The sequence below is a fragment of the Calidris pugnax genome, unplaced genomic scaffold, assembly GCF_001431845.1.
Source record: "Calidris pugnax isolate Ruff unplaced genomic scaffold, ASM143184v1 scaffold287, whole genome shotgun sequence".
NCBI lineage: Eukaryota > Metazoa > Chordata > Aves > Charadriiformes > Scolopacidae > Calidris > Calidris pugnax.
In genome coordinates, this window is record NW_015091025.1 from 473,649 (window position 1) to 488,623 (window position 14,975).

General features: G+C 45.4%; 1 protein-coding gene across 1 annotated transcript in view; it reads left to right on the forward strand.

The window, feature by feature from the left end:
- Nucleotides 1-12,357, forward strand: part of CXCL12 (chemokine (C-X-C motif) ligand 12) — a 17,641-nt gene extending 5,284 nt beyond the window's left edge. The window contains exons 2-5 of the mRNA XM_014955860.1: nucleotides 456-573; nucleotides 4,675-4,761; nucleotides 8,678-8,775; nucleotides 10,521-12,357. Coding sequence (XP_014811346.1) covers nucleotides 456-573; nucleotides 4,675-4,761; nucleotides 8,678-8,775; nucleotides 10,521-10,552 — 335 coding nt within the window. The 3' untranslated portion in view covers nucleotides 10,553-12,357. The remainder of the gene's footprint in view (nucleotides 1-455; nucleotides 574-4,674; nucleotides 4,762-8,677; nucleotides 8,776-10,520) is intronic.
- Nucleotides 12,358-14,975: the final 2,618 nt, after the last annotated feature.

Below are 14,975 nucleotides of genomic sequence, written 5' to 3' on the forward strand. Positions count from 1 at the left end.
CTGCCCCGGAGAGGGGGTCAAGCCCCTCCGAAAATGCAGATCCCTCAGCTGGGAACGGGCTGTGGTTCACAGGCCAGCGGGAAGGCTCTTCTGGGGAACACGGAGTTGTGCTCACGGGCAGGGGATTATTTTTCTAAGGTGTGTTTTGGGATGGTTTTGCACCGCTTTGATTTCACAGCTTGGTTTAGACCTCTTTTTTTTTTTTTTTTGTCTTCTGAAATCCCACGCACCGGGGTTGAAAGGCTGGGTACTGGGCTGAAAGGATTGTGCTCTGAGCTGGGGGCAAATGCTCTCCCAAAGCTTCAGCTTTTCTATTGCCTTTTTTTTTTTTTTTTTTTTTTTTTTTTTTTCCCCTTTTTCACCTGCGTGTTTGGAGGGAGTTTCTGCTCCGTGTGTCTGTGCTTCTGGCCAGGAGAAGGAGGGAATAACGTGTCCTTTCTCTCTGTGTCCCGCAGAGAAACCTGTCAGCCTGACCTACCGATGCCCCTGTCGATTCTACGAGAGCAACGTGGCAAGAGCCAACATTAAGCACCTCAAAATCCTCTCCACCCCCAACTGCTCGCTTCAGATTGTGTAAGTCTCTCTTCTCTTTTTCAGCCGGGTGCAAATCTCAGGTGTGTCAAAAAGGAGGGTCACGGACAGAGCTGGTTCATGCTTTGGGGGCGGCAGTTTGGTCCGTGTCTTGTGCCGTGGTCTCCAATTCATCTCTTCACCCCATGGGGCAGGTACAGCTGGAGCCATCTTTACCCCACACGAAGGGTGCAGCTGGATGTTTCCCAGCTGTGTTTTACCTCTGTGATTAGAGCTGGTTCATGCTTTGGAGGCTGCAATTTGGTCCGTGTCTCGTGCCATGGTCTCCACTTCATCTCTTCACCCCATGGGGCAGGTACAGCTGGAGCCATCTTTACCCCACACGAAGGGTGCAGCTGGATGTTTCCCAGCTGTGTTTTACCTCTGTGATCTCCCTGTGAGAGTGTGAGCCCACGGGTATGTGAGCAGGAATATGAGACAGGCCACCCGGGGCCGTGGATGTGGAGCTTCACACCGAGGGGGAAAAGGCTTTACAGTGTTCTGGGTCTTCTAATGCTCCACTTCTCCATAGACAGGAGCAAGCAAAAGGAACTCCTGGGTTTCATGTATCCACCTCAGGAGGTACAGATCTAAAACCTGTGGACACACCAGGCAGTGACCGACTCTGATAAATCACAGCTCACAGCAGGGCAGATGATGGGCTCCCAGTGGAAAATAACCTCCTCATTTTTTTGCTGAAAAAGAAACACTGATTTTCAGGAAAAAATGGGGTTGTAGATCTGTGTGTGTTTTTAGGAAGGTCTTTTTTGTTCGTTTGCTCATGGGTCACACCCCCACCACCCCAAAATTCAAAATGTTCAAAAGAAGGAAATCATCATTCATCTTTTCATTGCAAGGGAGCTGCTGCCACCACCACCTGGTGACCTCTGTAAGAAGCTCTCAGTGACTACACAGGGTTCCTCATCACTAGTTTCTGCCTTCAATCTGTGTCGAGCTCTTCCAGTTGCAACTGAAATGCTGTAGAAATCTATTTGTTGTCATCCAAAACATTTCTGCACTCAGAAAATTGATGTGGCTTCATGAGATTTCTCAGGAACCTACAGATATACTGAAGAGCATGAATCCATTCACAAACTAGTTTTTATTCATGTGTTGTTTTTTTTTTCTTTTTTTAAACCACTCTGGGTAGACCATACATATTTTCTCACCGACTCCATTCACAAAATAGTTTTTATTCATGTGTTGTGTGTTTTTTTTTCTTTTTTTAAACCACTCTGGGTAGACCATACATATTTTCTCACGTGTGCTTCTGCCTTAGGATTTGGTGGGGGACAGTGAGAAAAATGTAAGCCTCAGCTGAGAAATAGTTTCCTTTCACAAAAATGGCAAAACCAGCTGCGACTAACCCTGATCCCTACCTATAAACAATTTTGGAGGCAAGCATCCAAAACGCAGTAATGTATGGATTTGTGCTCTGGGACTGTCAGTGCGTGTCATAAGGGTCCCAGCACTAGTGCTTTGTAGGGGATTTGGAATTTTCTGGATTAGTTTCAAGAAAATGACAGGCATTTAAGACAGGATAAAGTATACATTTATCTCTTAATTAACGTGGGATCATAGTCGTTAGAAGGAGATAAGAGCACAAAAACCCCGCAGAAACACAAAAGGCTCTTCTTTCAAATGAATGTTCTTGTCCATTCTTGACCCAAACGTGTGTGTTTGCAATGTGATTTAGTGGCACACAGAACACATGAACTTATAGTTCACCAACTTTTTCATCACTTTAAAAAGTAAGGTACTTAAAAACTTGCCTCCAAATTCCCCTGAAACATCATGGGTTCAAACTAGGTCTTTATGGAAACAGAAGCTGAAATGTAATCAAAACTAACACATCAATTTCTCATCTGGGTGGTTTTAACCACACCCTGAATTTAGTGAATACACGTTACACAGTGAAGGTGTGAGAAACTTAAAAGCTACCGTTTTCAGGAGCAGAGAATCTCAGTGAAATCATCTTGTTTCAGAGAAAGATCTTGTATTTTTTTGCACCAATACATTCCCTTTATGGTTGAGGGGAATTTGTACCAGAACAAAAAGCCCAAGGGCAGGCTTTTTTCTTTGATTCTGTGGGAAGTCACCTTTCCAAATCCAGAAACCTCCTCTGTCAATGTCTTCTTCTACAAAGCCCATCCTAAATTCCCTGCTAGGAAAATAGGCATTTTTTAGCATGCAAATAATTGCATCCTTAAGTGGACACCTAAACCAGTGCAGATTAACACTCCATACCATTTCCTAGGTCCCTGCCATGACTGTGAGGAGCAGGGGCTGACGGGCTCAGAAATAAATATTTAAAAAAAAAAAAAAATATCAGTATCTTTAATATTAGGTGAGAGGAATTGCATTGCATGTTCCTGGAGGCTCTTGACGTGTGCTTTTTGGTTCTGTCCCCTGTGAGGCCAGCCCCAGAGTTCCCAGGCATTGCTAACATCAGCAAATCCATTCTTGCCCTCTCCTGGTATCGCTCTGCTGGAAGCTCTCCAGCTTGGCACCGCCAGAAGGGAAATATGAATTAGGCCCATTCATCTCTCTATTGGCACAAGGGCTCTCCAGGCTGGATCTTCCATGTGTTTATGTTAGGACTGCGCTGTTGCATAACTGCAGGCCGAGGGGCCTTTTTGACCTGTGATTTCTTACGCCACAGTTTTATGTCCTGCAGATTTCATTGTAGAAAGCAAGGGGGACGTGTTGGCTCCCGTCCAGCAACGTGCCTTAAAACAAGTCTTGAACTTATTCCTGTGGGCGTCTCCATGAAATTGCTGTTCTTGCCGCTTTTGCGTGGCGGGCAGGCTGTTTTAAGGGGAGATTTCTGAGCAGCTGGGGCAGAGACAGGGTGTTTTGGGGGACCTGGGAGGTCACGGCACCCTCAAGAGGCTCCGTGATCCCTGGAGGGTGAGACCTGCTGCTGAGAGTGGAAAGTTATTCCTATTCATACAAATAGGAAAAATGCAGAGAGCCCAAATGCCAAATTCCCAGGGAATTGAGATTAGCTGAACAGCCTGGTTTGAAAAATGCAGCTTGGACCTCCAGGAGAAACCCCTCAGGAGGTTTCTGCTTTTGTTTCCAGTGCTGAGGGAATACAGGAGGGAAAAACTTGCCTCTGGCACTGTGGTGCCTCCAGTTGTCTTCCTGCCTGCACCCTGTTCCTTCAGTCTTGTGTAAAAACAAAAAGCAAACAAGTGACCAGACCCTTTCAGAACATCCAAGAGAGATGGTTTGTGTCCTCAAAACATAATGAAACTCCAATTTAACAAGTGGAGAACCTTTTCACAACCAACAAGAAGTATGGTTTGGTGTCTGTCCTCAAAACATACGAAACTTCAATTTTCTGTTGAATCTGAAAGATGTTCTTAATTACTTCCTTGCCAAAAATGACCTAGATTTACCACATCACTATTTCCAGATGAAATTTAGCTTTTCCCAGCCCTGAACTCTAGCAACCCAGATAGGAATTGGAAAACCTTAGATTTAAATTCTGTATCTGTCCCACCCCCCACACGTACCAGGACAGACTGCAAGAATAAGCATCAGAGGGAACAAATTTGATCAGTGCTTTGAACCCAGGGATATTTATAACAGCTTCATGGGTTAACTGAGAGCAGCACTGACCCCTTAGGTATTGTCCATAGTGGAATCTCAAACCTCTGTGCAAAATAAGGCATCTGGGGATGGGCTGAGAAACATGGGACACCAAACTCACTCTGATTTTTCTCTTTTGGCAGGCCCAGATAGAAGTTGGAAAAACTTAGATTTAAATTCTGTATCTCTCCCACCCCCCCCACACGTACCAGGACAGACTGCAAACCCAGATAGGAATTGGAAAACCTTAGATTTAAATTCTGTATCTGTCCCACCCCCCACACGTACCAGGACAGACTGCAAGAATAAGCATCAGAGGGAACAAATTTGATCAGTGCTTTGAACCCAGGGATATTTATAACAGCTTCATGGGTTAACTGAGAGCAGCACTGACCCCTTAGGTATTGTCCATAGTGGAATCTCAAACCTCTGTGCAAAATAAGGCATCTGGGGATGGGCTGAGGAACATTGGACACCAAACTCACTCTGATTTTTCTCTTTTGGCAGTGCAAGGCTCAAGAGCAACAGCAAGCAAGTGTGCATCGATCCCAAGTTAAAGTGGATCCAGGAATATCTGGAGAAAGCTTTAAACAAGTAAGGCAAGAGACAAATGGACTTAACAGCTAAACATCCTGAGTTGTTGAAGGGTAGAACGTTAAGGGCTGGCTTTTACCATGTGGACAAAGTACTCGTGGAATCAGATCTTGTTTTGAAGATGGGTTTGGAGTTGACCTAGTCTGTATTAAAACAACAGCTTCTAGTATATCCAAATGTTAAACTAAGAGTTTTGCCAGGGTTTGAGGCAAAATCCTAATGAATCTGTTCTGGGGTCCCCAACTCATCCTTATTTTTTTAAAAAAAAAAGCCGTTCTCCCAAGGAAAATGCTTCCTTTATGTCCCCCCTTCCCCAAGCCAAACTACAGTTACTTCAAAACCTATATAGTTCCAGTTCCCTTGGAGCCCCTTTTCCATGTTACACTGGGGTCTGTTTGCACAGGCAGCTGAGGCCCAGGAGGTCTTGGGGCTAAAAAGTTGTTTCTCTGCTGGCCAGTGTGGAGAGCTATTAATATTGGCCAAGGCGAGATCTGCTGCCATGAATAAGGCTCTCCCAAACCCAGGCCAGGGGAAAACCAGCCATACTTGGCAAATTAAGACTATTTAAATCTATTTCTAAATCCATCACCCCTTGAAAGCCGGGTGATCATGGCTAACCTGAGGTTGGAGACACGCTATCTCGGTTCAATTTTATGGTGAGCAGCACAGAGAATATATCTGTGCTGAGTTGCAAGGGAGGGATCCAGCCTTCCTGGTGGAAGATGAGACAAATGATGGTACAAAGAATTTCCTTTCTTGCCCAGGCCCCTGTGATTGATCCAGATTGATCCAGCGGTGGCATTTTGGCCAACAAGTCTACCTGTGCACTCAGTATCCCCCCCACCCTCACAACCACATTCCCACCCCTCAGTAACCGCTGTAACCTTGCCCCCTACCCTGTATCTACAGGGGAAAGGCAGGGCTGGAATCCAGTCATTTGCAAAAGCAGTGCATTCTTGGAGGAATGTGGGGACAGGTATGGCCCCAGGGCAGATGTAGGGCAATACAGGTAGCTGAAGGCCCTCCATTGTTCGCTTTGCAAATGCATCTGCCAAACAAGGGGTACAGTTAAAGAGAAAAAGTCTTTGTTCCCCTGTATTTTTACAATAAGCAAGGGGAGAAATGCTGCCGGAGGTAGAGAGATTCCTCCACATGGTCCTTTTGGGACCCCACTGGGCCCAGAGTGAGGAGGAGGAGGAGGAGGGAAGGAAGGCTAGCTAACAAACTGACTGTGATTCCAGCCCTGACAGCTCTTCCCATCTCATCCGATGCTTAGTGCCTTCTTTGCTGCCATCACTCAGCCCTCGTGTCCTCTGGGTGAGTTCTCTGCAGAGATAATCCAGGTTAATGCTGTCAGGATGGCTTTGGATTTAGGCCCAACTCAACCTCAGAGTAGGATGTAGCCCACGCTGACTATCCCAGGGGCTTGGGCTGGTTTTGTTTTCCAATTTGGGAAAATTCTCAAGCCCCTGCCTAAGTTCCTGTTCGCTGTCACCCCCAGTGAAGCCCTTGGTGCTCTTCATAAGACCTGAAACTTAGGAGGCACTTAAGAAATTGGTAGGGTTGGGCAAATGTGATGATGTGCTCAGATCCTGCCTGCCTGACTTAGGGGAACAGCTCAGCTGGAACATGTTCTGCTCTCGCCTCCCCTGGCGAAGATTTGGGGCCAGCTCTACTGAAACCAGTAAGCTCGTGCCTGATCTCCAGCCAGATCCTGGGGTTTTGTTTACCCTAACGCTAATCCAGAAGCAATTCTGCTAATTTGTTGGGTTTCATCTTGGTTTGCATTGAGTAATAGAAGAGAGGTTGGTCCCAGTTCTATGACATAAGATGACAGAAAGCATATATCTCCATCACCTAATCCTGTAATCATGGCATTATTTTCATTTTCCAACTAGTAATGCTAGCACCAGTGGCATTTTCATGCTCCACAGACAGTCAGGGCTCTGTCTGTAGCATTTTCACAAGGCATGTTTTTGATATATTTTAGTGCACAGCTTTGACTTCTTCAATGAAATGTACTTTGGAATATATTTATAGCGCATCAAACAATTCATATATTTGAATTGGAGCCATATGAATGTTGGTAGTTTAAAACACCGATAGCCCTCTTAAACTACTAACAGCTTGTAAAATAAATCTATATAGAACTATAAATGTTAATGTAGCTATCAATTTCAATCAGCCATATATTATATTTTTTCACTTGTACTGAAATTGTATGAAATGTGACATTACTCTATATGCACTAGCAATAAAATGGCTAATTGTTTCATGTTATGAAAACCCAATTGTACATGGGAATTTATTTTTCTGGAATAAAATCAATACGTTTTGTAGAAAGGGCTCTTGTAATTGCTTAAGTAATATCCAAAGTGTCAAGACATCTTAATCTATATCGGTGCTTCAATGTAAGACTATGTTCTGTGTTGTAATCTGCAGCTGAGGGCAAGGAAAAGTTTGTAGAATATAGTGGTCCAAAGCAGTTAATTGTGGAACCAGGGATGGTTTTTTAGGAGGGAATTATTTTGCTCACTAATTCCGCTTAGCCTTTTATTATCGCTTTATATTCATCACATCTCCATGTAATGTACACACTCATGAGACATCAGTGAAATGCATTCAGGCTGTCAGGAAACACAATCCTGTAACTGGCTTTAAAAAAATCATTGTGCAGCTGCTGCAGCCAACATCATTCAACATTCATCCATTTTTATAGACAAGGGGCAAATCAGTCCTTCCTCGAAATAGCTAACAAATCCTTTATCACTTCCAGGCAATCCCAGGCATCGTTTACAGCACGTTGACTGCCTTTCCCTTCTCCCTTCGTGTGAGGATATGCAAAATCAATCCCTTGCAGAATATAATTGCTTGTTCCGTTGTCACTAAAACCTAGTCCCACCTCGGAACTAAGTCAAATAGGAAAAACCCTTCCCTTGAGCCCACTGGGAGAAAGAAAAGGTAACTCCCAATTTCTAGGGGCTGGCTGTGGTAGGAGCCAAGCCCTGCTGCTGCTTCCCTCTAGAGCACAGATAGATTGGCATTCACCTTATCTGACCTCATCTAAATAATAAATAAGGGTTGAAGTACTAGATGCCAAAATGACTACCTCCTGGTACTCCACCACCAAGCCCTGCTGCTGCTTCCCTCTAGAGTCCTAGTAAACCCTAATTCCTAATTTCTGACCTCATCTAAATAATAAATAAGGGTTGAAGTACTAGATGCCAAAATGACTACCTCCTGGTACTCCACCAAGTGTGTGCTGGGTGAAAACCCCACGCAGTGGGGGACAATTTAAGCCAACTTCTTCACTGCCTCATTTTAAGGTACCAAATGCCCACAGATCCCATGGAATGGCCACCAGTTCTTGTTGATGGCAGTAGGAACGCTGGGTGGGAAGCCAGAAATCCATTCCCACCTCTGCTTTCATTGGAAGCGTGTGCTGGGTGAAAACCCCACACAGTGGGGAACAATGTAAGCCAACGTCTTCACTGCCTTGTTTTAAGGTACCAAATGCCCACAGATCCCATGGAACAGCCACCAGTTCTTGTTGATGGCAGTAGAAATGCTGGGTGGGAAGGCAGAAATCCATTCCCACCTCTGCTTTCATTGTACCTCAAGGGGTACAGTGTGGCCGGTGAGGCTCCTGGCTGACAAGTTCTGGCAGGTTTTTGGGGGAGGCTTTGGTGTTTTGGGGAAAAGAGTTGTTATGGCCTCAGAATTTGCAAATGTCCTGTCACCAGGGCACTTTCACCTGCCAAGTGTTCCTCTGAGGCAGAGGGTTTAGGAAAGGGGATGTTCTCATCGTTTGCACCCCGCCAGCAAGATGTGAAGAGACCGTAGAATGAATGTGAAAATAGGCCTTTGTATATGGATAATTCATGGCAGTCTTTTTTGTATCTTTCTTTTAATTTAGACCACGTCATCGCACTCATAAAAAAAAGCAACAGAAGAAACGGGGCCCACTCTGCCCTTCCCGTGCAACACCACTAAAGTCTCCAGGGAGAAAGAATGGTAGGAGGCATTAGTTTCTGAGCTGGGGTACCTCAAGTCCCTGCTCTTCCACTGACCATCCTATATAACCTTGGGCAAATACATTAGCTCATACAGATCTCCATTTTTCCCCCATATTTGTGGAGCATATCATCCATACCCTTCCTGAAGAGGGGCCTTATATAGATAAAACTCTTAAAACAGGGGGAAAGTTTGGCCGTGACAGGTGGGAAAATGTTCCCATTTTACAGATGGAAAAATGGACACCCAAAGAGACCAAAATAATCCCCTGGAGCAAAGTCAAAAGCAGGGTAAAGGTTTGGGAACCCTATTTTTTTAGGTGGCCATATTCTTCCAGTACCAAACTGACAGAGTTTAACTGCAAATAACAGCTGTGAATTTGTCACTGGTGTTTTTTAATGACAAATGCAGCACTGTGGGGGTGACAACATGATTTGGTGCATTGGTGACTGGTTGACTCCTCTCCTATGGGAGATGCTAGGCAAGTCCCATATGTTCCATATGCCAATGCTCTGGATGTCCCAGTTGGTTTTTTCCCACCAGAGTGGTGTGTCCTGCCTTTCTGCACTGAAAGAAGTAGGGTTACTGGTGTGGGATGTTGGGAAAACTATCTTCAGAGAGGAATTTTGCTGGTGGCTTAGTCATCCTCTTTATGCCTGGATGAGTTTGCCAAGGCTGCCTACACTGGGAGTAGTCACCACTGTCTCCAGCTGTGGTCCCACAGTCAGTGGTCCAGCAGAGTTGTTTGTTCTGATCCTGGAGGCTAGACAAGACATGCTGGGATGTCAGGGCTTTGGAATACCTGGTGTTTACCCTCTGACACTTGTAACTCAGCCTTAGTGACCTCATCTAGATTTATAAAAGGTCGATCAGCCTGGAGCAGGAGTAGGGGGCCACCAGACAAAACCTGGAGACCACCAGCCCAGACTTGCTCCTTGTTCTGAGTGAACCCTGCACACAAAACCTTTGCACTTTGCTGTGATGTCTAACCCGTCGCTCCTCCTGGGTGCCAGGCCCACCCCTGCCTTTACTGCATCACCCTCCCCGTCACCCACCTTCACTGGGCCACTGGTCACCATGAGCTGTGACCTGTTCCCAGAGTAGGGAGGCCACGGGGATGGTTCCTGGCTGGGCAGCAGACTTGGGGACCTCTGTTCTCCAGCCACCCCATGGTGGGAGCTGAACACCAACAAGAGCAGAGCATGGGCTGCCCTCTTGTGTTCCTCCATCCTCAGAGAGACCTGGCATCCCATGAATCTGCAGTCCCTGCTCTCCAGCAGAGCTGTGGTGTAGGAGCAGGTAGAGGAGACATTCCCAGTGGCACTTGCTCCTCTACTGGGGCTGCTCACCAATGATTAATCCCTCCTTTCCCTGCTGTTGTTTTTTTTTTTCCTCCCAAGTCTCTTTGCCCACCGATAACTCTTTCTTCTGGCTTTCAAGCCCAGAATTAGCTTCCTAGCCAGCCTTCCTCCTATGTTAGCTCCAAACACCTTACTAACTGTGACGAGCACAACCTGCCCAAAATAACTCCCATTGCTGGGTTAGCCCTGCTGGCTCCCAGTAGCTCCTTGTGGAGAACTTTCCCCCCAAAAAAAATGTTTGACAAAGACTGGTTGTAGGAACTGCAAAAGAAATGCCTTTGGGTTAGCCCAGAGACAGATATGCTGTTTGACTAGGCCTGATATCAAAGCTTTTTGCGACTGAAACAAACCTTAATAGTGTTTCACTCTGTTCTTCATCAACAGGAGGTTCAAGATGTAAGAGGCAAGCATTGTAAGCCGTCTACAGGAGTTCTTACTGTAGGACCCAGAGAGCAGATAACCAGTAGTAGGGAAGGAATACATTTCACTGTTACCATGCAGCACAAAAGCAACGCTTCATGCATTTCCAAAGGTGTTTTTTTTGGTGGGCTTGCTTTTTTTTTTTTTGCACAGATAGATTGGCTTGCTTTCACAGTGCTATTTTTATATAGTAAGATGTAACTATTTGAGAAAAATATGTTTTTATACAGGTTGGTTTATTACCTAGCACTGAGGGCGGATATGAATTTAAACTAACCTTATGTTATTATATAATATTTTATTTCCTTTGCTATGTAGAGGTCTGGCTTTATTTAACTTTCTTTTGGTTCATGCAAGTCTCCTGGAGTTTTAAACCTAGAAGGACATGGACTGTACAGTGCAATGATGTTGTGTAGGTAGTGGAGGACCTCCTTGCCTCCAGAAGTCATTGAGGCCAAGAACATAGGAAGGCTAAAAGGCATCAGACATGACAAAAGTGAAGAGTGTTGCCACGGGTGTCATTTATAGGTGTTTGGGGTGAGGGATTAAACTCAGGGCCACGGGGCTAAAGCCCTTCTCTGAAGATCAGAGACCTTGCTGACAGCTCTGAGCAGCTGTGTCAATGCACAGCTGGTATTGCAAGGTGCTGGTCCTTGGTTTGGAGTCGTTGTGTGTGTTTAGGAGCCACAACACTGATCTGATGTCACCTGGCATTTCCTATGTTCCTGCGTTTCTGATGACGGATTTTTAGCACAAAAAGCAATGGGTTGTTAAAGGTCTAACCAGGTGATGGTGTTGCAAGTTGCTGGAGGAGTCAGATACGCTGCCACGCACCGGGTGTCTCTTCCCACCCTTCCACAGGAGGTGGCTTCAGCTCCCCTGGCTCTCTTTGCACTGAAGTAGGTGGAGATGCATTCACGGGACCCTTCACCAACGATGCCGTAGCCTCATCTACTGAACAGTTACACCTACCTGAGGGCAGTAACAACTTTGATGGCTCTGGAGCTACCTAGAAGAGGATGTCTGGCCATATCTTTGGAGAAAAGAAATGCCTGGGGCAAGAAAAGGTCTGCCCAGTTTGTGGAAGGAGTGGTGTTTCTGGGGTGTGGAAGTGAAGGCCAACACTCATTGTTCACCAGCGGCCACGTCCCTGTTTGCTGGTGAACAGGAAAGCCTCTGGAATTTCCTTCCACCTGGAGAGGGGTGCCACTTCTTGCACCAATCCCCTCTCTCAGCCAGAAATTTTTTTCTCCCGATTCCCACCAGTAGATGCAGTATCTTCGCTATGAAGTGTATGGAAAGACACTGAGATAATCACATTAAGCTGGGGTGCAGGGGGGAAGCACGTTTGTGCAGCACAACGCTTGTGTTTGTATGTATCTGTGTGTCTATTGTTAACAAAAATATGTCGTAAGATTGTATTTTGGTTTTTTGAGCGGGTTGCTTCAAAAAGCATCTGCCCTCTTCCCTGCAGCCTGTGTCGGGGACATCCAGAGGGGTGTTTCACTGAGCACTCCTTTTTGTGGCCGGCATCCTTTAGTGCCAAAGAGGCGCTTTGACTAGCCAGGGATTACCATATTTCTGTGTGGATTCAGGTAAAAAACCTTATAAGTATTTTCCTCTCTGCAAAACAATGTTATTACAGAGAGTGCTTCAGCTGGGACCACATCACCTCATCTGCTTTAAAGTGGAAACCAACTGCTGTGCCTAAAATGTATGTGTGTCTGTGATTTTGACATTCCTTCTGTTGTTGTTGTTACCAACCTGGTGCTTTAAATATATTGTGTCTCCATTTTTGAAAGGTCTGGTACCACTGTACTTGGTGAGAGTTGGGGTGTTGGGTTCAGTGTGAGCAGGATCAGATCCTCTGGTGGTGACGGTAAAGACAGAAAGAACTTTTATAAGAAAACTAGTTTCATATGTCTTCTCTGGACAGTACTTTATATCCTAGGATCCATCTCCTGTCCTCACACATGCAGAGTGGTTTGCCAGAAGACACCACCTGAGTGTCAAAGCCAAGAGTGACTTGGGGGAAAGTGTGGAAGAATCTTGGTTTTGGCACAATTACAATTAATTTACAATTAATATTGACACAGATATGGAGCTTGTCCTTCTCACCAGGGAAGGTGCATCCTTCACACACGCTCCCCATCGAAGGACAGCTTCTCTGATCCGTTCCTGTTGGAGTAAACAGAGAGTTAAATAATCCTCTGGTTTTGATTCAACAGCATATCTTGCTATTGATGATAGGGGCCAAAAAGATATTTTTTTATTAGGGAAGATGTAGGCTTTGCAGTGAAACCACAGCATGAGGGCAAACTAGTGAGAGTTGCAGGGGTAGAGCGTGCTAAAGGAAGGGCATTTGCTTCTGGGAGAAATCCACGAGTTGCAGCAGGAAGGGAAGGGGCTCCCTGCAAGGCTGGGGGAACACCTACAGCCTGCTGGTGATTCTCTGGGTGCCTTGTGGGCCACCTGCCCCTGGCAATTATTGAGACTCAGGCCCTGACATTGCTGTGTTGGTGACAATTCACTACTCAAGTAGCTGAGACCACTCGGGGCAGGGGTTGCTCTGGGGGGGCCAGCACCGTGTCCCTCCCTTGCCTGGGCAAGGCTGAGCGCTGGGGCACGGGCTGCTCTGGGGGGCCAGAACCATGTCCCTCCCTTGCCTGGGCAAGGCTGAGCGCAGGGTGAATGTCATGGTCATGAGTAACTCTCTCTCTTGAGTGAGAACCTGATAAAAGCTTTCTCTTGCTTGAGACCAAAATGTCAACCTTGAGTGGGAAGCGTTGCTCTCTGCCTGGTGTTATTTGCCTGATGCAGCAGGGAGAGCATCCCTGCCCCTCGTGTTACAGAAATCAATCACTGCAGCATCCTGTGCATCACCCACCGCTCCTCCGCTGCACACCGAGCAGAAACCCCCTCCAGGAGAGTGTTTGATTTTTCCTTTCTGCCTTTTAACTCTTGACCAAAGACCAAATCAGGGAGAGGAAGCCTGGAGAGATGGGAGTGATGTAGGGACCACACCTGCGGAGGAGGAGGGAAAAGAGGTAACACTGAACTGGTGCTGAAAAAGCAGCTTCCCTAAATGTGAAATGGTCACCTGTGGTGTTTTCAAAGTGCAGCTGTTGAAGCCTAAGGTTGGATTTTATTTTTTTCTTCTTTTTTTTTTTTAAGAATAGATGGTATTTATTGCTGTGCCAATTTTTTATTTATGCTGTCTTTATACTTGTATGTATGAATATCCTATCTGAATTCTGCCTGAGGAAGGATGAAGGGTGACTTTCTGATGTGTTTTTAACTGAGGTGTTTGAGCAAAGGCGACTGCTCATTTTGCAATGAAGGCTATATTCGAAGTTAAATATACACATTTCACTGAAAATGCAGTTCCTATAGAAGTTTTTGTTGCTATTTTCCCTTTCTTAGCATCTAGAGGGTCCTCCTTTTCTCTGGCAACTTGTTTGGAGTGATGTGATTTGTAGTAACCAGAGGTTTCTGAGAACTCACCACCTAAAACCTGATATTTTTTTTTGTTTACCAACATCCCACCAAGACAAGGCTTGTCTGCAAACATGAAACTCTGGTGGCCACAGAGAAGGAAAACGTATCATCGTGAAAGGGCTGCATGAACCTCCCATCTTCCACTCCTTAAGAACTCAGTATTGTCAGAATGTGGTAAATACTGTACTTTATATTTTTATTGAGTAAAAAGAAATATCTTCCCAAATAATGTGAAAAAGGTTTTTGTATTTGTGTTCCTGCAAGGCAGCTTTTATGGAGGAGTTATATTATGCTTTTGAAATTACTCCTTTCATAGAATATTTTGAAATGAAACACTTTTATATCATTGTAAGTTCTCCCATAAATGTGTATGCACTTAAAATTTTCTTAATAAAAATTTCTATCTAAATGAAATGATCCCTTGCTTCTCATCTGTTTTCCACACATACAAACAGCTAAAAGCTTCACATCAGAAAAAAAAAAACCTCATTCAGATGTGTCCAGTTTCAAGGGTGCTTCCATGTAGCTAAGCCTCTCTGCAGGAAGCCCAGGACAAAGTGCCCATGGGTTATGGCAGCCTCATGGATTGAAATGTGTCATCTTCAAAGGAGAAGATTAACCATTTGCTCCCTAAACACAAGCCAATACTTCTTTTTAATTTATTTTTTTTTTTCCCCCAACAGTCACCCTCCTGCATCAGGTTGGCTTCAGTGGAACTGACAACTGTGAGCTGGTTTTGCTCCAGCAGCAGGGATGTCCTCGTCATCTCTGCTGGGGAAGGGATGAGGGTTTCTCTGAAGACCCTTGGGGGATGCGTATGACCGAAGAGCAGATGTTGTGAACATCACCCACCCTGGGGCTGGTTTCCCCAGGGCACAGCAGGGTCAACCCTCAGTTTGAAGGTGGGGAAAGGTTTCAGAG